At 48.0% G+C, this 22,987-nt stretch overlaps 1 protein-coding gene across 4 annotated transcripts; it reads right to left on the reverse strand.

Annotated features, from left to right (window-relative positions):
- Nucleotides 1-923: 923 nt before the first annotated feature.
- Nucleotides 924-22,434, reverse strand: PHOSPHO1 (phosphoethanolamine/phosphocholine phosphatase 1). Of its 4 annotated transcripts, XM_063138741.1 has the most exons (4): nucleotides 21,764-22,023; nucleotides 5,882-6,082; nucleotides 5,416-5,511; nucleotides 924-3,915 (listed from the first exon to the last, which is right to left on the reverse strand). In XM_063138741.1, exons 3-4 carry the CDS (start codon nucleotides 5,434-5,436, stop codon nucleotides 3,154-3,156), a joined length of 783 nt encoding a protein of 260 aa, XP_062994811.1. In that variant the 5' UTR covers nucleotides 5,437-5,511; nucleotides 5,882-6,082; nucleotides 21,764-22,023; the 3' UTR covers nucleotides 924-3,153. The 4 variants fall into 4 exon arrangements, with proteins under 4 accessions (XP_062994811.1, XP_062994810.1, XP_062994809.1 ...); XM_063138740.1 differs by lacking the exon at nucleotides 5,416-5,511 and having other exon boundaries at nucleotides 5,882-5,994; XM_063138739.1 differs by lacking the exon at nucleotides 5,416-5,511.
- Between the last annotated feature and the right edge of the window lie 553 nt (nucleotides 22,435-22,987).

The raw sequence follows: 22,987 nt of genomic DNA on the forward strand, positions 1-22,987 counted from the left end.
TGACCTTTTTTGGTGTGTGTGTGTGTTTCCCATTCTTAAAGGTTGGAATGTTTGTTAGTTACTTGTTTAAGCTAAAATATGCTGGTAGTTTTGCCACCCCCCTTTTGCATTTCATGTTGGCCCCACCCATTAGCGGAATGCAGCGCCCAAGAGCTTCTCCAAAATTGGGCTGGAAGAGCTGCAACAATTCTGCCCTAGAGAGACATATGATTTATGGTTCCTTTTCCTCCTCAACAAAGCCTGTGCAGTAGCTACCTATTTAAGCACCCACTCTGCCCTTACCAAAGCAACTATTGCTTACTGCAGCAGCATCCCACCCACCCATCTTCAGCCAGTAATAAACAGTTTATTGTAATAAACAGCACAGAAGTGCATTGAAGGACACTCTGTGGTTGTTTTCTTGAACTACCAGCAGGTGGTACTCTTGTGTTGCTTGGCTCAGAGTACAGGCAAAGTGAGAGGGGGGTAAAGAGTTATAGAACTTGACTAGGCAGACCAAAGATTTGACTCACTAGAAGGAAGCTTCACATCTACATGCCAGAAGTGGAAAAACTGAACAGGATCCTCTTTGGTTACGCCACATGGAGCTTGTGCAAACAAATTTACCAGTAGATGGTGGCCTGTGGGAAACAGTTATTTCGCAGTTGGCCAATCTTGAATTGGGAACTTTTTTGTGGGGGTTGGGAACTTTTAAAAAAGTTTTATTAAGGGCCACTGACCTTTGGGAAAGTCAACTGGAGCCTGCACTTGTGTATTGGCAGACCCACGCTTTCTCTCTCCACCCCTCAGTCAGAGCCAGCCTGGAAGGGTGTGTGTGCTGCTTAGGACAGGGTCCCTGGAGCACAGGTTCCCCCCAGCCCCCACTGCTTTGATGGCCTCCCAGCTCAGCATCATTGCCGTGATAATGGAATCCAGTACTCTCAATATTTCTTTTCTTTTTTTTTTCCTTTGTCGTTTAATTTCTCCTCCTTTTTTCTCCTTGAAGAAGAAAGAAGAGACAACGCATATTAAGGAAAAATCAGTTGAAAGGATGGCTTATAAAACGATAGATTGCTAACAGCAGGTTGCTTTGCACCACCGGCCGAGAGAGGTAGGGCAGCTAGTTTAGGAGAAAGAGGGTCGCTCCCAGCTAGGCAAGGATAAGAGTGGGAGAAACAAAGGCAGCCCCACCCCAATCTGGTCAGAGTAGAGTGTTCATACATACAACATTTCAGGTTGACAAAACTAGGTGCCATGCTGGCTACATGGAAACAGACATTTGAAAATACAGAGGCAGATCACATAATGCCAATGTAGTGTAGGAAAGGCATCTTCAATATTTGCTAGATACTTGCGGAGGGGGCTTAGAAAAAAGTTGCCATGGCTTTTAAGTTCCAACAAGAACAGATGGACAAAGAGGAGGACAGCAAACAATGACAGGGCCGGCTCTACCATGAGGCAGTGTGAAGCAGCCACCTCAGGCCGCAGATGCTGAGGGAGGCGGGCTGGATAGAGCTGTATGTGGCCCTGCTCTGCACACACACCCCAAGCTGCCCTGTCAGCACCGTTGAACTGCCAGTCTGGTCACCATTTGTACATGGAATGGGGAGTGGGGGAAGGCGCCATCTTCTCCTTCGTCCCAGCAGCAAATGTTTGGGGCTGGCTCTGGACAATGACAACAACAAATGGAAATTGCAGAGAAAACAGAACACAGATCAGGTGAAGGCAAGAGAGGCAGGCAGGTGGCCTGGAATGGATAAGCAGACCACAAGCTATGGAGAAGTGCATTGTGGTGGTTTCTAAAACAGCAGCCGTGGAGAGAAGAATCAAATGTGGCAGTAAAATGGAACAGAGAAGACGGGCAGGAATTAGGGTGCAACCACAAAAACACCTTCAGGTGCAGCCTGCGACTGATCACGGCACGAGGAGGTGACACAGTCCACGTATCATGTGATCCGTTACCCATTGTTGCAGCTCAGCACACTACTTGGGAGTTGTGCGAAAGCTTGTATTTCATTAAAGAGACAAGCTTCCCCTTCACCAGCCTAGATTAAAGGTTTTGCACTCTCCCACTTCCCAGCCTGTCTCATTACTGCTCCCCACCCCATCCCACCGTCGTTAAAGCTTCTGGGTATGTCTTATACTGATTTAATGACTATAGTTCTCTGTGGGGTCCAGGGATATTTAACAGCAAATGCAAACTACAACCCCAAGATTATTTGGAGGAAGCCATTAACAGACACACTGTTATAAAACCAGGATATGGCTGTAATGAAAACAAGCCCTTTATACTTAAAAATGATGCATTTGCAGCTTGGGACACTCTCGGCATGGAGACCCGAGTTCAACTACTTCATGCTCACGTCTCCACCTCCGACCTCTGCCTCCCCCCACCTCCGGGGTTGCGGAAGGATGAATCACAATATTCCTGGTCTAGGTCATTCATTAAAGCCATTGCACTAGACTGGAATAAGCTTTCTAGCTCCCCCTTTTCTGTCTGGAAATATTTGCGCTCTCTCTCTCTCTCTCTCTCTGTCTCACACACACACACACACTCAATTCCCTTCTGAATTAGAGCACCCCTAATAAACTATTCTTTAGTTTATCTGATTAGATTAGGGGTGGGCGACTTGTGGCCCTCCAGATGTTTTGGCCTACAACTCCCATCATCCTTTACCATTGACTATACTGGCTATAGCTGCTGGGAGGTATAGGCTACAACATCTGGAGGGCCACAACATCTGGAGGGCCACAAGTTGCCCATCCTTGTATAAGATGGAGCGGGGCGACATGTGACAGGTTAAATGCTTTGGTGGAGACAGAATCCTTTCTCCTATCTGAAGTGTTTCTGAGAACTAGCTTGAGAGAAAATACATGAGTGTCTTTAGGGAATACAAAAGCAGAATTTCAAAGAAAGTGAACAAAAAATAATAATATGCAAATGGCCAAGCATCCACCCACCCTTCCTTGAGTGGATTTCCTAACTGCATAGAGAGAGCTTTTGTCTCAAGACCAAAGGAAGGGAAGATCCAGAGACAGTTTTTGAGCAATGAGAGGAAGAAAACCCAGAGTCCAAGCCAAGAATGAGAAAGGCGTGATGTTAGACATTCAGATCTTTCTGAACAGCTTGCAGGGATGGGATCAAGAGCAGCTTCTTCCACCACCTGTCCTTCCTCAACATTTCCGCTTGAGAACATCTTGAAGGTAGCAGCACACTTCGACAGCCGATTCCCAAGGGACTACGGTGGCCTGGTAGGTCCCGGGTTGGTTTTTCTCCATCTCCAGGATGAGCTTGTGCATCGGGTAACCTTTCCTCGGGAACGCAACGTCGCTGGACTTCATGGCCGTGGAAGGGCAGAAGTCATTGGCTCCGTCCCCGACGTAGAAGACCCTCTCAAATCTGACGCCCTCCTGGGCCCGCTCGGCCAGGTATTCCGTCAGGATCTTGTGCTTGCACATGTTTGCCGGACACCGCGGGCAGCTGTGCGAGTGATAAGGGCCCAAGGTGAAGAAGCCTCTCTTGTCGAAGCTAGAAGGGTTGCTGAAGATCTTACGGAAGAGGGAGTAGGCACCAGTGGCCTTCAAGGCACATTCAATGCCGAACATGTTGGCGTCCGAGATGAGGATGATTTCAAAGCGGTCCTGCTGTTTGGAGAGGAACTGGAAAAGGTCCCGCATGCCAGGAGAGAGGGGGATCTTCTCGTAGACGGCTTTGAAGTCGGCCATCTTTGCCCCTTGGTCTCCCAAGTACTTCAACACCTGCTGCATGTACTCATTGTAGAACCCTTCACGGAAGGTTTGGCGCAGCGACTCCGGAAGCTGTTTCCCCGGAGCGACTTGGACGACGGAGTCATCGCTGTTCTCGTTCACGATGGTCTCATCGAAGTCAAAGATGAGGAGGTATTTCTGGCCCTGCGGCGCAGCCATAGACCCATCCTGCAACAACAAGCGGCCCAAGACCCATTAATGGAAACCTATTTGTGTGCGCTCTTCTTTCGTTACCGCAGAGGTGGGCAAGGTCTGGCCCTCCAGATGTTGGGCCCTATCCCTCCTATCAGCCACAGCTAGCGTAGCTATCGGTGAGCAAAAATGGGGATTGTAGGCCAAAACATCTGGGAGGCCAAAACATCTGGAGGGCCCTAAGTTGCCCATCCTTGGCAACAGCCACTTACAATGCCTCCTCTAGTGATGACAGAGAGCCTTCCCTCCAGTGGTGGGGTGGGGGAAGAGATGGGCGGCATGGCAGATATCTCTGGGTTATTTCTACAGTGATACTCAAGTACATCTATTTAACAGCTCAGTGAGTTTGCTCCATCTCTTTAGTTCCAACTTGGATGCCTCCGCCTGCTTCCTACCTGAGCTGTGGGGAGCTAAATGCAGAAGCTTTATTGGGGTGTCAGAAAGGGCAGGTAAAGTTGGTGAAGACATATGAGGCACATCCATCGCAGGAACTCCTTTTCTCTCGCAAAGAAATGGGGATCCTTGTGTGACCTGTGCCTTCTATTTTGCCCTAGCCAAAGGAAAAGACCCATGACTGGAAATCATTTAAGGAAACTCCTCGAACTGTCCTTCGTTTTGTTTTAAATTTGCCTTATTAGGAACAGAGTATAATCCATGGGGAAGGGAAGAAGGAACACTGGCAACATGTGGGGACTGCTACTCCCTAGTCCTCATGAGATCCATTCGGATCACTGTGATCGGTGAGGCAGAGGAGATCTTGATTCCAAATGGACTAGCAGCTTTGTTCCTTAAAAATCCTTGGAGAGGTGCAGCAGAATATGAACTTCACAGACCATCTGGGACCATGCAATATTTTTAAACCCCCTGCCTTATATTATCAGTGCCTCTGAATATCAGTGACTTGCCATTCATTTTCCTATGATAAATGCTGGAAAAAAATCTGAGAGGGCAGAAGAGCTGGAGCTTCAGCAATCTTGTGAGCTTCTTAGATAAATCTCCACTGCCCTATTACCGCTTTGTGCATCCCTCAAGCCTTACTGGGGCCATAATCTTTTTCCTCATATATCTTCAACTCTGACCGTAAGAGGCTTAGCCCATCTGCAAAGGGGATCAGGGCTTGCGTAGCTCTTAATCCTGGAGGAAGCAAGACGACTTACTGTCCTTGAAACTCTCATGCTGTCCCCAAAGGACAGAGACACGACACCAGAGGATCTCAGAATGCACGAAGGATTTGTGGGTGGAGTGGAAGGGGATATAATACACACAGCAAATACACACAGGCAGTTAAGCTACAGAATTTGGCTCTTCTGAGATTTTTTAGCATTCAGTTCAATTTAAAAAAAATTTTTTTTTTAGCTCTCCTAGTTGTAGAGGTACTAGCAGTGGAACGGGGTGGAGTTTCTGAGCCCCACCTGGCTGACTGACCCTCCCACACCATCTCCAGTTATGCTCCTCCTTCCCCGTTTATGTACATACCTGAACTTCTTGTTCTGCCATCACACTACCTTATATAGATTCAGCCCACCAATCAGAAATGAGGAATGCCAACCAATGAAGAAAGAGAGGTGTGGCCTAGAGGTTGCGGGTGGTAGAAGCAAAGTAGTTAAGCTAACAGACAGCTGCTGAGGCGTCAGGCCTTTAGCCGGACTGGGCCGAGGCATTTGGCTGCCCAAAGCAGACTCCAAATCCCACCCGCACCCCACCCAGACCAATGCTATAAAAAAGCATCCCTGCGCCAGGCCCAATGCCAGCCTTCAGGGCAGGGCACCCCAACTCCTGGTGCCACCTGAAGCAAACCACATCACCCTGCTGCACGGCAGAGCTTGCCCCCTGCCTTGAGCCTTCAGAGCACGATTTGGGGTCCGGTTGGATCCTGGAGTGTGGCTACGTGCCACGATTCCTCCTCCTCGCAACAACCCTGTTTTCCGAGAGTTGCGCTCACCTTTAGAAAGCATCGCAGCCCAACGCCTTGAAAGCACCTTTTCATCTTCGGTACTTTAGTCGCCAATGTGTTGCATCCCTGTGTCAAAACGCCCTCTGCATAAGGCCTCTTTGCTGCCAAAGGAACCAGAAATCACCATTTTTTTCCCCGTGAGCAACCCTCCGCTGAGCCTGCCCTGCCCACTTCAAATCCTTCCCTGTGCTGAAAAACAACAACAACACCTAGTCTATTTTTCTCCACAAAAACTCGGATAATCACCACTGTGTTGTCATCGCTTCCAGATGGAACTTTCACGCAAAATATAAGGCTCTCTACGTTTCTTTAGCGCGCCGTTGCGACGTCGCCTTGAGACTGCAGAACTGAAGGGCAGCGTATCCTGCGCTCTCCACCGGCCAGGCGACTGGGGGCTTCCTTGAAGCGGTTTCCTTGCCTCCCAGGAAAAACATCAGAGCAAGGGAGAGTCCAACCTGGTCCCCTACGCTGGCCAGAAAAGGAGCAGCTGCAGGGAGCTTGTTCTGTCCCTCCCAGCCAGAAAGAACTACAAGACGAACAAGAAGAACCAGTGCTGGGATTTGCTTGTTTCTCCTCTTCCCTCCCGGTGCCTTTTGTCTTTTAGATCAGACTTCTCAAATCTGGTGTCATCTAGATGTGTTGGACTACAACTCCCAGCATCCCCAGCCAGTTGTAGATGTTGGGATTTGTAGTCCAACACATCTGGAAGGCACCAAGTTGGGGGATGCTATTTCAGTTGATAGGTCTGAGGGCAGGACTGCCAAAATATTTAACATTGTAAGCCACTCCGGAGGCCTTTTTCGGCTGAAGGGCAGAGTAAAAACACCTGAAATAAATCAGTCCAGAAATAAATAGGCACACAGGGGAGCAGATAGTAGTTCAGGTTCTGGCAGAGAAGGCTCCTTCGTCATTGTAAAATACTAGTGAAATCTTACATACTTGGACCACTCCAAAAGAGGAGTACTCTTTGGGTCTTGGCACGGAAAACCCTATTTGGGAAAACGGGAAGGGATTGCTTTCAAGCAAGAAGAGAATGGTCCATTCTCATCTTGATTCCTCCAATGTCTAAGCTCAATCAAGCTCAGTTTGACAGCTTTTGATGGGTAGCCATCAGATGCTAGCTGGTTGCCAAACCTTCTTGAAAGACCTTCCTTCAAGGGCTTCTCTTAGTCCCTCTTGCTCCTGGGCTGAACTCGGCCTCCCTCTCTTCCAGCAGGGTTTCCAACACTTTTCATCCCCCTTTCCCCACCTCAAGACCCCCACAAATGGAAGTCAGTACCTCTTGACTGTGTTCTGTGTACTGACACAGAAGTCAGTACACACACACACACACAAGACAGCCAGAAAACTTCAGATGTGAAACCCATAGTAGAACTTGCTTACATTTTCCCTTTGGAATTGCACAAGACCAGATACTGAAGTCTATAACCGAGAAGACCTGAGCTCAAATCATCCAACCTTATCAATAATAATGGTACAACCATTGTTACCTAATCAAATTGTCAAGGATAGGAGCAGATCTAGAAACCCTGAAGAACTTTATTCAAGAGGGTCTGGAATTCAGCAGAACTGCAAATTCCATAACCTCACAGCAAATTTGACAGCTGGGATTATATAAATCAGCATTCACTGTCCATTCATTCCAGGCAGAAGCCCTTTGAGATTTGCACGATTTCTGGAAAGAAAATTTGTCTTCTTCCTACATTCTACTGCCATCTTCTGGTCAGAAAAGATAAAAGAGCAACATTTTCTAATGAAAGGGGATGACACAAAATCACGAGATTCCAATGTAACCTGTAATTTGACCCCTTCAAAGTGCATTAAAAGTGAAGCTTTGCAGACAAAGGCATCTCTAAACACCAGCAATCCTAAAGCTTATTGTTGTAAATCTGCCCCCTCTCCCATGCTTTGTGTGGGCTGCCTGACTTTTTATCATCTTTACTTTTTAAAAAGTAACAAAAGAACATTTGTTCATTTAAACATTAATTTACTTGCCTTATTTAAAAAAACAAACGAACAAGGAAAATTAATTTTAAGCATTGCAAAACCTTTCTGGGGATGTGTGATGTCACAGAGGCTAGCCAATCAGTGCTGTGCACACCCAACTTCTGCTGCTAATGGGTAAGGTTGGTTTGTGCCACCTCAGGTTCAGGAAAGGAACAGGTAGCTTTGGACAATATGGTGAGAATGCTTCCACAGCAGCTTGGTCACTCAAATAATGCATGGTTGTATACATCCAAACTTCTCATTTGGACTTGTACTTGTACATGACAGACTTGAGAAAGTCTAGACTGTATACAAGTACTCTAGCAAACACACACACCAAAGCAATATTGGCATAACAATCCCAGCACCACCATATGTGGGACTACCTGTTCAAACGAGTGGGATATCAAGAAGTTGGACATCACCTAGCATCATATAGACCACCATCAAGTTCTCCTCACTTATAGATCCTAATGGATGACTTGGAATAGTGGGGTTCATAAAGAAGCAAGCATTTCCCAATGCCAGAGCTTCCGAACAGAGGGCATAGCTCAGTGACAGATCCCCTGCTTTGCATGCAGAAGGTCTCAGGTTCGATTCCTGGCATCTCCAGGTAGGGCTAGGAAACATTCCTGCCTGAAACCCTGGAGAGCCACTGCTGCCATTCAGTATTGACAATACTGGGCTTGAAGGACCAAGGGTCTGACTCTGGGTTCACATAACACTCTAACCCAGCGGTTCTCAACCTGTGGGTCAGGACCCCTTTGGGGGTCAAATGACCCTTTCACAGGGGTCGCCTAAGACCATCGGAAAACACATATTTCCGATGGTTTAGGAAACTGTATTGACTGAACTATGTCATGTATCATCTTTTGTATTATTAAAGCTATTGTTATGTATTATTTTCATTAGCAAACCATCCCATGACAATGGATCGTGTAGAGAAGAACGAAAATAATTTTATGGTTGGGGGTCACCACAACATGAGGAACTGTATTAAAGGGTCGCGGCATTAGGAAGGTTGAGAACCACTGCTCTAACCCCTCCAGTGTGGGTTAATGCATTGTCTGAATGCAGCGTGTTTTCCATGGGATTGCTTTTTAACCATGCAGTGTGGCTTAACTACTCCGAGCAACCCAATAACAAGCCATGGGTTCTAGAGAAAAATAAACCCTATTGCATGGTGAACAAGCCACCCTGCGGAAAATGCACTGTATTCAGACGACACAGTAATCCATGGTAGGTGAGCATGCTGTGTGAAACTAACATTCATAAGGCATCTTCCAATGTTCCTATCCTGTAAAACACACGTTAAAACCACAAGAGCAGCCCTGCTGGAGCCGGCCAAGGCTAGCTACACAGTGGCCAACCAGCTGTCCATGGAAAGGACATGAATGCAACAGCACCCTCCCGCTCGTGTTCCCCAGCAACTGGTGTACCTAGGCATACTGCCTCCAACGCTGGAGGTAGCATAGAGTCATCAGGACTAGTAGCCACTGCATGCCTTATCCCCCATCCATGTTAATTTGATATCACCCCTAAAGCTGAGTTAGAAAAAGAAAACAGCCCTAATGGCCTGGAGTACCAGCTTTGTATGAGAAAAACTAAAGTGGATTGAAAACACATGCACCAAACCTCTTAACGTGTTGGACACACTGATATCAAACAAGCCCAAGCACTTTAAGAGATGGCCTGTCCAGCTCCATAGAAGGCTAGAATTACTGAAAGGGGCATGAAATTGACTAGTTTCAAATCGGAAAGGGAAAGGCTGTAGGTTTCAGGGTGGGAATAGCAAAACTGTGTGTAGTGAGGGGACTGATCTCAACAAATATCTGGGATCTATTTGTCCCCACTCCAAAGCTCAGAGAGGGAAAGGAAACCTGGAGACTGCTGGCTTAAAATGCAACTGCTGGGATGCATTCACGGGATCCCCGCTCCAGCAGATGGCAAAGTTCTAACACCAGGAGGGCCGGAGGGAGTTTTTTCTTCTTCTCCTCCCTGGTTTCACAGGATGTTCTCTGTCCTAGGCTGCCCCCGGCTTGGCAAGCACAGTACGGAGCATGTGGGATGTGCAGAGTCAGCAATGCCACATGCTACCAATTAAGCGCAGCGATACGTGGCACCACAAGCAACGGGTTTTATTTTTACTTTTGGAGACAACCTGAGCTGGTCAGATTTTCGGGATTGGCTTTGCCACAGGCAGCCGCCTGCATCCATCTATGACCTTCCTGAAAAGAGAAGGAGGAACTCAGAGGGCAGGTCAGTTAGTTCCACTCCCCGTCCACGCTGGCAAGGAGGGAAAGAAAGACACTGTCACACAGAATGGCACCAGGTGGCATCTGGGGTGACCCTTTCAGAGATCACCATGGTGCAGCGAGCTGAGCCCGGGCCTAAATGCATTCCTGTTCCAATCACCTCTGCCACAGGCTCATTGTATAACCTTGGCCATGTTCTCAGCCTTTAAAAAGAGTCTAAAACATTTGGAAGGCACCAGGGTGAGGAAAGGCTACACTAAGTGCAAAAATGATGCTGCTGGTTCATTTTGGCTGCTTGGAAAAAAGTCCTGCAGTAACAATCAGAGACAAGCAAGATGTTTAATATTATGATGGGTGGGGTGCAGAGGGAAGCCACTCTTGGGCAACAGAGGACCTATTTGGGTCATAGCCATATACTCTACAGCTCTGCAAAATCCTGTGCTACCTGGAATTAGTGCTCTCACCACAACAGCATGCCTCTGGGGGTCCAACTGCATGTTATCTTAAATTATAGAGCATGCTTTTTTATACTCTAGTGTAAGCATGTATGCTCCCAATTTGTATTGGTACAACATTGCATCAGGAAGAGGGGATTAAACTCCCCCCCCGCACACACACTATTGGCTTCCCAAATCCCACCCTCAGCAACACAGATGGGGGTTAAAGAAAGGAAAAAATGGAGAGTTTTTCTTTTTCTTTTTCACCATCACCCCTAGGAGAGGGGTGATTTCAGGAAGCAAACAGTAGCGATGGGGAAGGTTTAATTCCTCATTCCTGGTGCTGTGGGCCCAATCCAAATTGGGGCTGCATGTGCTTACACTAGAGTAAAAACAGAGAGTGGGGTCAGCCACATGCTACGTAATTAATGTAACACGTGGTTTGACCCTGGATAGCAGCCATTCACTTATGTGGGACAAATTAAAAAGGGGAGCAGATGGGGGAAAGGCTGCAATGTGGGCCAAATCAGCTTCCTTCCCCAGCCCACCTCACCAGTTAAAAACCACGCCTGTTCCCAACTACACTTCTTCATATGCATAGACCCATCCTGGGTTCTGTACCTTGGTCACGGCAGAGCGTGATGGAATATTGAGAGAGAGTGGGATGGAATGCCACGTCACTGGCTTTTGAGTACATAAATGCTGCTCTGCTAGCAATTACGAAGACAAAACAAGTGCTTGCCCCATTACAGCAGGCATTGTTAACCACATGTCTTGCTCAGACCAGGAAGGAAGCCTTCAATCCTATATACTTATAGCAAAGTTGCTCATTCTCTGGGGGTGTATATTGACGTAGCCAAAGCAGCACATCCACACATTAGAGAGAGGCATCAACAGGCTAAAGGGAACCTCAAGATTTTCAGATGTACCAAATAAAAACTGTGGGAGGAGGGATCAACCTGTATGGAAACAGAAATGTCCCCAAATGGTGGCCATAGAGAGCTAGCTGGCTTGGATGGGAGGAATCCCAAAAAATCACAAGCAGGACCGGCCCTACCATTAGGTAGAGTGATGCATCTGTCTCGGGCAGATTTTAGATGTTATGAAAGGGCAGCAGATACCTACGTTCTTGGAGCAGCAGACGGCCAGAGTAAAACAAAACAAACAGAACAAAACCCAATCCTGCCAGGGTAGATCAGTTAAATTGTTAAGACAGGGGGGCTTCCTCCTTATGCCTCCCCACTGGCTGGCTTGAGCCTGGTTAGCCAAGGTAGGGAGATGGCCCCTGGCCCCTACACAGATCCATTCCCTTTAAAAGATTAGATAGCTGGCCTGTTCCAGAGCTCCCAGTTTGGTTTAAATGTAATAGAGATGTTTATTTTTCACTCCTGCTTACTTCAAATTTCACACCTTCCCAGGATTTTCTCTGAACTGCGCACATTTATTCTAACTACTGATCTAGCCCATGCCCTTTGATATAAATATTGGAATGCATTTGTGTAAGCCCTAATTTCATCAAAACCAAGTTGACGTCAGAGATGCATGCTGGGAATGCATGCTAGGAACAAAACCCCACCACTGTTCTGTATCCTCTAATCGCGCAGCGCAAACAAGTAATATGGTAGCTGCCATGCAGAACTCTTCTCCCTGAGATCCTTGGCTTTTGTTTAAAAGAAAAAAAGTTTCTAGCCCTCATGGCTGCACAGTCTGACTTGAAAACAGAAGGGCAAGGTGTAGTGTACTTTTCAGACAGTAGCAGGGGAAAGCTCAGCATGACTCCCTGTGGTCTGAAGGCATCTGTGGTACCCAACATTTATGTTAACCTCCAAGAAAGATTACTAGATAAAGCTGAATAAACAAGTAGATGCATACTGTAGGAACACTTTCTCCCACAGGAGCATCGACAGAATAAGATCTTCATACGAATATAAGTAGAGCTGTACTGGATCAGACCAATGACCTATCTAGTCTAGCATTGTGTTTCCAGTGACCAAACAGATGCTTAAAGGAAACTCAGGACAGGACAGGAAACCAATAGCATCCTCTCAATCCTGTCCCCCTGCAACAAGCAACGAGAGGCATACTGTCTCCAATACAGGAGATAATATATAGCCACTGTGGCTAGATGCCACTGATAGTCTTATTCTTCATGAAGTGGTCTAATCTCCATTTAAAGTCATCAAATTTCATGGACTCAAGAGGTCCTGTTTTGCATGCCCATTCCATCTGGAATACAAAGGCCAGCCACAGAGTAGGGCCTTTTCAGTGAGGGCTCCAACATTGTTGAATTCCCTGCCTAGGGAAATGCACTTGGCTGTTGTATTTTGCGGGCCAGCCAAGGCTGTGATATGCTGGTATGCTTCTGGACATATTAATAGTAACTGAGATAAATTCATATTAATTGCTATTGCTGCTTTGATGAACTGCGATCGGCTTTGCTGTAGTTTTATATTTTTAATGACCCTGTTCAGACAACATGCTAAGCCAAGGCAGTTAAGGATTCGGAGCTAAACATTATGGCTTAGCATGTCATGTGAACCATTCCTAACCATGGTGGCTACTTAACCATGGTATAAACATGCTCACTATTTGCTGCAAAAGGGTTAGCAGCCTAACCATGGCTTAGTGTGTTGCCTGAACAGGCCCAATGTGATTACTTACCATTAGCCACACCATGGATTTTTTCCCTATTTTTGCAAAGGGAAGATGGGATACAAATTAAATTTTAATAAATTCATTGGAGAGAGAATACGGTTAGGGTGAGAATTTAGGTTTTTCAAGCACAGGGCACTCCAGGTGTTACTTAATAGTTCCGCATAGTAATTGCCAGAGCATATTTGCTGCTTGCTTTCCGGAGAAGCAGCCCTGTTGCTTCCCCTTCTTTTCTGTAAAGCATTGCACAACTCCGAAGGTTTTGAAATCTTAGAAGAGCTGATGCCAATGCTCAGCACAGCTCACTCCTTGCCTTAGGGTGCAGATGCTCTCACAAAAGGATTCATGAACATTGGCAGCCATTAAAGCCGCTGCTACTCTTACAGGCCCTCTTCCCACCTTCAGCAAACAGCAATTAAAAAGGAAACTCTCAAAAAATTAAAAGCAAGGTCACTAACATTATTTGAAGCCGAGATGACTGAAAGAATAGAAATAGAACAGGACTTCCTTGTTAGCTTTAAAAACATTTGAGTAGTGATAAACACACACACAAGTGTTTAGAGGCATCCATGGAAACAGCTGTGATAAAACAGAGGGGGAACTTCTGTGCCAGCTGAGAGGTGGAAAGGATTGGGCATTAGTGAACTCCTACACCGGTTCTAATAGAGGGTAACCTATATCAGAGGTGGGGAACCTGCAGCCTCCCAGATGTTGTTGGACTACGTCCCATAATCCCTGACCATTGGCCATGCAGTCTGGGACTGATAGAAGTTGGACTCTAACATCATCTAGAGACGGGTTGGGCAGACAGCAGATCTCCAGACATATTTGACTTCAACTCCCAGAAGCCCCTGCAGCATGGCCAGGGATGCTGGGAGTTGAAGTGCAAAACATTTAGAAGGCCAGCCAATCCCCACACCTGCTGTTCATCGAAAGCATGCTCTCTGTCCCATTTATAGCACTTTAAGGCTGCAGTCCTAGATACACACTTACCTAGGAGAAATTCGCATTGAACTCTTAAGCCAGTGTAGTGCAGGGCCTATGAGAGGGTGTGTGTGCAGGGGGTATATCGTACCTGAGCCCGGGGTCAAAAAGGCAGCCCCAAAGGAGGGGAGCCAGAAATTTCCTGGGATCTCAGAAAATGTTTGCATATATTATGTGAAGACTAGCATTCACATTTTGTACACTGTAGTGTAGTGGTTAGAGTGTTGGGCGGGGAGCTGGGAGATCCGGGTTCTAGTCCCCACTCAGCCATGGAAGCTCACTGGGTGACTTTGGGCCAGTCACAAACTCTCAGTCCAACCTACTACACAGGGTTGTTGTTGTGAGGTTAAAATAGAGAGGGGGAGGGATTATGTATGCCGCCTTGAGTTCCTTAGAGGGGGAAAAGATGGGATATAAATGCAATAAATAAATAAATCGCAATGGGTGGTGCTGTAAATGTGTCAAATCCATGACACGTATGTCAGGTCCATGCCCTTTGCCAAGAACACAATTTATTTATTTATTTATTTATTACATTTTTATACCGCCCAATAGCCGAAGCTCTCTGGGCGGTTCACAAAAATTAAAATCACAAGTAAATCACATGCCCACTTTCACAGAGGCAGGAGTTAAGGCGGGGTGTGCGTGCGTGCGTGCGTGCGACATACTTAGGGTCACTGATCAAAGCCGACGGCTGAGAGGGGCGCTTGAAAACAGGCTGACCCAAAGCTGTGTCCATCCGCTCCCTCTTGTTCTCCAGCTGGAAACTTAGCTACGTGACAGACCGGGGAAAGGCCGCTCTGAAACGACACCGAATGCGCCTCTCCCCAAGCAGCTTCTCCCTGGGAATTCCTCCCGGTGCCTCTGCGTCGAGCTCTCTCCGATTTGAGGAAGGAAGGAAAGGCCGCCCCCCCCCCCCCCTCACGATGAGCGGATTCCCAAACGCCTCCCCGCCAAGCGAGACGTCTGCCTCGGCGGCGAAGGGGCACAAACGGAGGCATCTTGGGAGGCGGCGCGCCCGCCGGCTTTCGAGCGTCCCCGCTTAACCTGCGATGCGCAACGTCTCCGCTAGCAGCCCCGGGACGCACCAGAGCGCAGGAAATGGCTCTCTCGGGCTCAGCTGAGTCATGCCGCTGCTGGGCGACTCCAAAACGGGCAGCCGGGGACGGAGGGAGGGAGGGAGAGCAGGAGATCACAACCCTTCCGAAGGGCGGGTCAAGACGAGGGGAGGCAGTAAGGCGAAGGGACGGCGCCCTTGCTGGCGGCGCATGCTCTCCAGCGCCTCGCCAGGAAAGCCCTCGGCTCCAAGGGTCAGTTGCCCTGGGGCTGCAGGGCGGAGCGCGCATCCCGGCCTCTGACCCCAACCCGAGGAACCAGGGCGGCGGGTTCCTTATCCAAGCAAGACCAGCAGTTGGGAAAGATCCCACTGGACCCAAAGCCTGCTGACACTTCACTTTGGCAACGCCAGAACAGAACAAAATGATGGTCTCCCTCCTCTGATTTCCCCCTTTGCCCTTCTTGCCTTTTTCATTTGTAAGCTTGAGGTTTTCATGGGCGGAGGGGCCTGCCTCTCCCCCCCCCCTTCCTCCCCTTCCCAACCTCTCATTTTTATTCCTGGATTGATGTGAGCGATACGGGTCTGAAAAGCAAGCTAAAATTATAAAATAAAACACTGCCTTCATGTCCTGCTTGTGGGTTTCCCCATAGGCAGCCCCCTATCTGTCGACACCCCCACCCCCCACCAGCATCTCCCAAGGGAAAGTATGGGTGGGGAAAGAAGCCCCCAAGGCAGGGGTAGGTCAGAGTGGTGTAGTGGCTAAGGTGTTGGACTGGGAGTCGGGAGATCCGGGTTCTAGGCCCCACTCAGCCATGGAATTCTACTGGGTGACTTTGGGTCAGTCACAGACTCTCAGCCCAACCTACCTCACAGGGTTGTTGTGAGGATAAAATGGAGAGGAGGAGGATTATGTAAGCTGCCTTGGGTTACTTGGAGGAAAAAAGGCGGGATATAATATAAAATAATAATAATAATAAATGCATGCTATTGAGCACCCACAGGCAGCTGTGGCCAACATTCCCCACCCCCCAGTCTTCCTTTCCCACCCCCCAGCGGGCTGGGCTTTTTGGGGGGAGGGGCAGATTTGCTTTTCGCCACACAGTTGCCAGACAACCCCATGACTCCTCCCAACTCTGGATGCCCATAAAACTGATTGGATGATCCCACCCATCCCTGTAACTTCAAAGAATGGGAAGCCGATGAGGCCATTCATCACACTCTCCAGAGGCCACCGCCACGCTTTCCGCAGCAGGCATATCTGAAGATGGACCTGTTTTTGCTACCTCCTCTCTTCATCACAGCAGAAACCTCAGGCCCCGGGGGGCCAAATCCAGCCCTCTGAGGTTCCCCAGATGACCCCACCAGCTTTCCCTGAGCCACAAATCATTTGGCGGGTGCCAGGCTTTTGTGCAAGTTCTTTCCCATTCAAAAAGGCTGAACTGTCTCTCCTGAGGCTTAGCTGCTGGCAGTGAGAGCTTTCGGCTAAAATATGCTGGTATTTTGGTATTACTGGTCCCAACTATCACTGGAATGTGATCTTGAGAACTTCTCTAAAATAGAATTTGACCCTTGGGCTGAATTAGGTTCTTCTCCCCTGCAGTAGAATTGGTGAAAGGTTTCAAAATGGTCAGCTATCTGAAGATAGTTTCTTCTAGCACAGCACTTTTCAGCATATAAGGGCGCAATCCTATGAATGATTAGAGGGAGGGGGATCCTACAACTCCCAGCATTCTCCAGCCAGCATAGGATTTGCCACCAGGAGCAATTTACATTTTCTCATCTTATTTATCTTTCTAACAACCCTGCTGGGTAGGACAGTGCAGGTAGGGCCAGCGCTACCATTAGGCCAACTAGGCAGCCGCCTAGGGCACAGACCTCAGAGGGGTGCAGAACTGACCTTTAAGGATCACAGTTTTATACAAATGAGCTGTTTTAAGAAAAAACATGATAAGTTCAAGTTTTGTGCTTTTTATTTTTTCTACAAAACATGTTCTTTAAAATCGAAGTTGGCAAAAAAAAAATTCGGGTGTGTGTGTAATTAGTTTGCCTTGCCTAGGGCACAAAATAGTCTGGCACCGGTCCTGAGTGCAGGTCATTCCATTTATCCTTCTAACCACCCTGTGAGGTAGGACAAGAGTCGGTCCTCCTGAACTCCTCCCTGTTGCGAGGGTCACTTCCATGCGGCCATCTGGAGCCAGGGTTGCAACGGGAGTTCCGTGGCCACTGTTACTTCTCATCATGACAGTCAGCCTCTTCATGCTAAGAGGAACAGCACTGAGCTTTGAGAAGGAGGTTTGCTTGATTTTCACGGAAAGGCTTTAATTTAGGAGGGGATTTAAAAAGGTATTTAGGTAGCTTCTAAATTTAGCTTGCCACTGTTGATTTTTTTCTTTTTGAAAGAGCTGGTAAATCCCTTCTTCCACTGATGGATCAACACAGTGCTTGCCTGATGGCAGCTGGTCTGTGGGAGTCTCCCCACCCCCCCAGGGAAAAACACCTGACCCAGAAAAAAAAAAGGGGGGGGAGAGAGAAGTCCAAGAAAGAAGAACAAACAAACAAGAGGGGAAATTTAACGGGAATGAAAAGAAAAAACTTTGTATGGAGAAGCCTGTATTTATATTGGCAGGCCCTTCATCCAGAAAAATAGAGGGGTTGTTTAGGGAGGATCTCCATGATGCTATATTTGAAGGTGTCTAAACCACTATTTCACAACATGCCCTAAATTCGTTGTTGCTCACTTCTGCCAAATACCAGGCAATGAGGACGTGGGTGTAATAATTTGGCGTGGCAGTTTGCTACCTAGAGGGGTGTGGGGTAGAGAGAAGGGAAGCATGCGGAAAGGATGTGTGCCAAGGACAATCCGGTGAGAAACTAGAGCCTATTGATGAATGAGGAAGTTGAGCTGGGTTAAAGGTGAGTTTTACGCCATTGGCTGCCAATGGAAAGGGTCTCAGAAGAGGCAGGCAGGCAAATGCCACCTCAGAGCCTGCTCCAGCCAGAGTGTCCCACTACCCCTGAAGGACCATCTATCACAGCCTTCCTCAACCTGGGGCGCTCCAGATGTGTTGGACTACAACTCCCAGAATGCCCCAGCCAGCGGCTGGCTGGGGCATTCTGGGAGGTGCAGTCCAACACATCTGGAGCGCCCCAGGTTGAGGAAGGCTGAATCTGACCTGTGGGAAGGGTCCCATCACTTGTTCTTTTAAAAAATATTGAGGATTGCGATTCTATGAATGATTAGTTAATGCTACTTGTAGGATCTGCATCCTGATAGAAATAATTGTAGTAATCATCCTCATCCTCATCCTCGAGGTATTTAAGAGGTAAGAGGAAAGAAGCAAGTATTTGGTGGAGTGGATGTGTACATGTGGGCGAGTGTTTGGCAGGAACGCAAGCAAAGTAGTCCGGCTCATGCACATTTCAAACTGTGTAAGAGCGCTAAAGTTTTGTAGAAGCCCCTGGTAAAGACACGGGGTTCTTTTGCTAAGGGCAAGATGCAATTCTAACAGTGCAATTCTAAACAAGCCCCCTCAGAAGCAAGCCCCATGGGACTGTAGGGAGACTTACTTCTAAGAAAGTGTGTATAGGATTGCAGCCTACCATTTATTGGTTAGTGATAAGTACTGTTTAGTACTTGTCATGTTTTTTTAAAATATAATTTAAATATTGGGTTTAAGTATTTGGTTTTAAATATGTCAAACATTTAAACTAATGAGACTTTTGTACTGATTATGATGTATTTTAATTTTTTTATCCTGTAGAACATGTTGAGATTTTGTTTTGGTATGGCAAGCTGCATATGAGTTGATTAAACAAACAATTTTACCACATACTGGCATCAGATCCAACTCTCGGGCAATGGTAGGCAGCCCGGTGCCCTCCTGATGTTTTGGACTACAATTCCTATCAGCCCCAGACAACATGGCCAATGCTGAGGGATTATGGGAGCTTTAGTCCAAAACATTGGCCGTTGTTGTGCGCCTTTTAGTCTAGCTTTCAATATTAAAAAGAAACAAGTTTCTAGCACTTAAGGATGACAAGATTTGAAACACAGAGGTAATGACTGATGAAATGCTTTTAAGGGGTGGGGTTGAGCAGTATTCCTAAAAGTTCGGGTTTCAAGTATCTTGTAATCCTCTATGCCCTGCCCCAAGGAAAACAACACCATGCAAAATAGTTTACTGTGCAAATTGGCTTCATTTGTATGGTGTAATCACAATACAGAATTCTGCATTTGGAGGGTACAGAATTCCACAGAGCGCACACAATCCCGCTTAAGGCACAAGGACCAAAAAGGAAAATCTAATGTTACTCACAGCTACTATGATACAAACAAAACCTTGATAACTTCCCCCTCCCTCTAGGATTCCTATTCTACTGATCTTAGGCCCTGCATCTATCAACTGCGGGGTGCCTCAAAGACCCCTCAATGCTGCTGCCCTTCATTTTGACGGTAGTGGTGGCAAAACGAAGCAGCAGGTGCTGGGTTCAAAGGTTCACTCAACTGGTGGCTTTGAATGAGCTGCTCCTTGCCTCAGTTCCCCATCTATAAAATGGGACTAACTGTGATGTACAGCAGATTAGAAACGGGCAAGGCAAAGATCTCCCAAACATATTGCAAGCTGCGGGGGGTGGGGCGGGGGGGTGGAATTAATCATGGCAACTCATGCACACTTACTACTCTTGGCTGACTGTCCCCTCCCATAGCAGGAATAGTCCTAAAGCCCTCCTGAACCTTTGGAGCCAGACCTCCAGTCCCACGTTTCATAGCCTCCTCCAAATCCCACCACCTCCCAGGTTCTTCCAACCTGCGTGGTTCACTATGAAAACTTTCCAAGCTAGCAGGCCTGGAACCGATGGCCCAACCAGCTAAACTGTTTTTTCAGACTCTCCTCATAAGACTCCAAAATGCCCCCACTATCAGGGACGTCTCCTCCGCTCACTAAATACATCACTGTCCTTGCTCTCTTGTACTAAAGTTCCCAAATCCTAGATCGATAGCTCTAGAGCCCTCAGAGAACTTTAGGCCTCCTTCTGGACTTAGGATCAGAAGCTGGCATGTCCCTTTCCCATAAAATGGCAGCTATTTTATGTTTACATATTTATTCAATATGTATTTATTTATGTGTTTATTTTGTTCTGGTCTTTCTTCCAGCATAGACAGGGTACCCAGGCAGACTTCACCAAGGTACTGACAGGACCGAGATCTGGTTGCTGGGACATTTGTCTTCCAGACTTCCCCAAACTGGTGTTCTCTAGATGTTTTGGACTTCAGCTGACTGCTGGACATGCTGGCTGGGGCTGATGGGAGCTGTAGTCAAAAGCATCTTGGAGGAGGCTGCAGAGCATGTCCCAGGACAACTGGCAACCTCTCTGCCTCCCATTCTAATTTTAGAATCTCTTAAACAGTGAGCCTCCCCACCCCAGGAGCAGCCTGCAAAATACATTCTTTCCCCCACACAAACCCCCACTCAAAAGTCCAATGAAGTTGAAAGAAAAATAGGGATTTCATGAACTCCTCCTCTGTTTAAAGGGACAGACAAGACAAAACGCCGTTCAAAAAACCCACAGTAGTGGTGGTTGTGAGAACAACTCCCTTCCTCTCCATCAAAACAAAAGACAAGGCGGCTACTGGGCAGTGGAGGCTGGTGACTCTGATGGCAGTGGGGCAGTAAATCCGCTCCGGGTTTCAGTCGGAACTCTAAAGGAGCTATCCAAGGTGCTTTGCAGCTTGGACAGCTCCTTTAGAGTTTTGACCGGTTCTGGCTGAAACTCGGGAGTGGATTCCCACTCCAGTGACATCGGTGCCACCAGCCTCCCCTGCCGCTAGGATTCCAAGCCGACTAGACGGCTTTTGGAATGGGGTCAGGAAGGGAAGGACCCTAAGGGCGACTGTTTTGTGCATACCTCCGCTCTGCTCTATTGCAGGCAGAAGCTACACGCCTTGGACACAATGTACACAGGTCCATCCTCAAATGACCGTGACAGCCCTTGGATCGTTGCCACCTCTGATTCAGCCACCTCCTCCATATGGCTCTATCCCTCTCTGGAGGGGAAATTCCTCCCCAGTATAAGGACAAAGTTGAAACACACATTTGTACCATAGATGGTAGATTAGATTATAAACGCACTCAACTCACGCAAGCAAGCGAAGAGCCAAGATGAAAATCTGCAACTCTTGTTCCCAACCGCGTCCTCCCGTACTAATTCTTGACTTACTAACCAGCACACCCACCTCCCCCTTTCTAATGCACGCTCTCCATCCCCATCCTTCACTAAGTTATCATCCAAACCTCTCCCCCTCCCGCAACTTCTACACCAGGAAATGCTCTCCCCTAACCCATTGACCCTCGACAGCACGTGGATTTTTTATTCGCGCCCCCGCGCCCCCACCCCCCGGAGGTCCCAGCCCCATCTACCTCCTCCCGTGTCCCCTTTGCCCTTGGCCAGTTCTGAACACTTCTCCCGCCCCCCCGCCCCCCAAGTGCGGTAGACTCACGTGCGATCTTGGCTTGGAAGGGAGAGGGAGGGGATCTAGCTTCGGTTCAGACTTCAACTTTTGCTCACTGCATCGCTCTTTGACTTTGGTCAAAGGGGGGGGGGAGCTTTCCCCTCCCCGTCCGGCTCCTTTGACAGCGACTCCGAGCGCGGAGCTCTCTCTTTCCCCTAAAGGAGGGTGGGGAGGGGGCGCGCGCTGAAAACAGGCCGGGGTCTTCTCTTGCTTCTCCCCCCAGCCCCGCAGCAGAAAAGCCCCGCGATCCCCGGTCTCTCGAAAGAGACGGAAACTAAGCCCGGCGCTTGATACATAAGGACAACTGCAGTCCCCCCACGTCACAAGGGAGCCAGCCAATAGGAACGGCTCCTGTTCACAGATCAAAAGGGGAGAGACCGCAACACAGAAAGAGCATCCATTAGCACGCCACCGGCTCTCCCCACCCCCCTCTAGGGACACTCCGAGAAAAGAGAAGCGCCCCCTGGAAGTTTGCCCCGGGGTGATCCGGCTTTTCTCTGCACTTTTCAGTTAGAGCCGCTTGCAATGCCTGGCCCGGCGTCGCCTATGCCTGCAAACGGTCGCGGATCGGGGTGGGGTGGGGGGACATTTGAGAGAGAGAGAGAAGGGGGAGAGAAGTAGAAACCAACCTGTGCCTGTGCCATCCCGAAGAGAAGAGCCGCGCAACGGGAAACGCCAGGGCCCAAATGAGCTCTAATTGGGTCGCAAGGCCCATTCTCGTGCAATCACCTGGACAAGCGAGAACTTCTTGCGCCATCCGTGCAGCTTCCGATCACAACAACACAGAGTACGCCAAGGGTGATTCTTGCGATAAGCCTTACCAGTCCTGATTACGACGCCTTCCTTAGTAGGTCACAGCAACAGCAACAACAACACCCCAAGCCTTTCACTTTTATGAAGATCTTCCATTACTAGAAATGCGAAAACGACCCGTCCAAATTGGCAGAGCAGAATGGATGCAGGATGGGTTCAATGGGACAAGTTTTGGGCCTTATGACTAGGATGATATACTTGAAAGTGTGCGAGAATTGAGTGATGCCTGCTGAAAACTCCGTTGCCAAGGCTGATGGCTCAAGGGGGTTCAGTCTCCTCCGTACCCCCCTCCCCATCACTATCAAAATTGAAATGAGAAATTATGTACATTTGCCCAGTTTTTATCATTGTACATCGGCAGTGTATTCTATCCAAATGGAACACCATTTGGATAGAACA

Source organism: Elgaria multicarinata, chromosome 11 (assembly GCF_023053635.1).
Source record: "Elgaria multicarinata webbii isolate HBS135686 ecotype San Diego chromosome 11, rElgMul1.1.pri, whole genome shotgun sequence".
Taxonomy (NCBI): domain Eukaryota; kingdom Metazoa; phylum Chordata; class Lepidosauria; order Squamata; family Anguidae; genus Elgaria; species Elgaria multicarinata.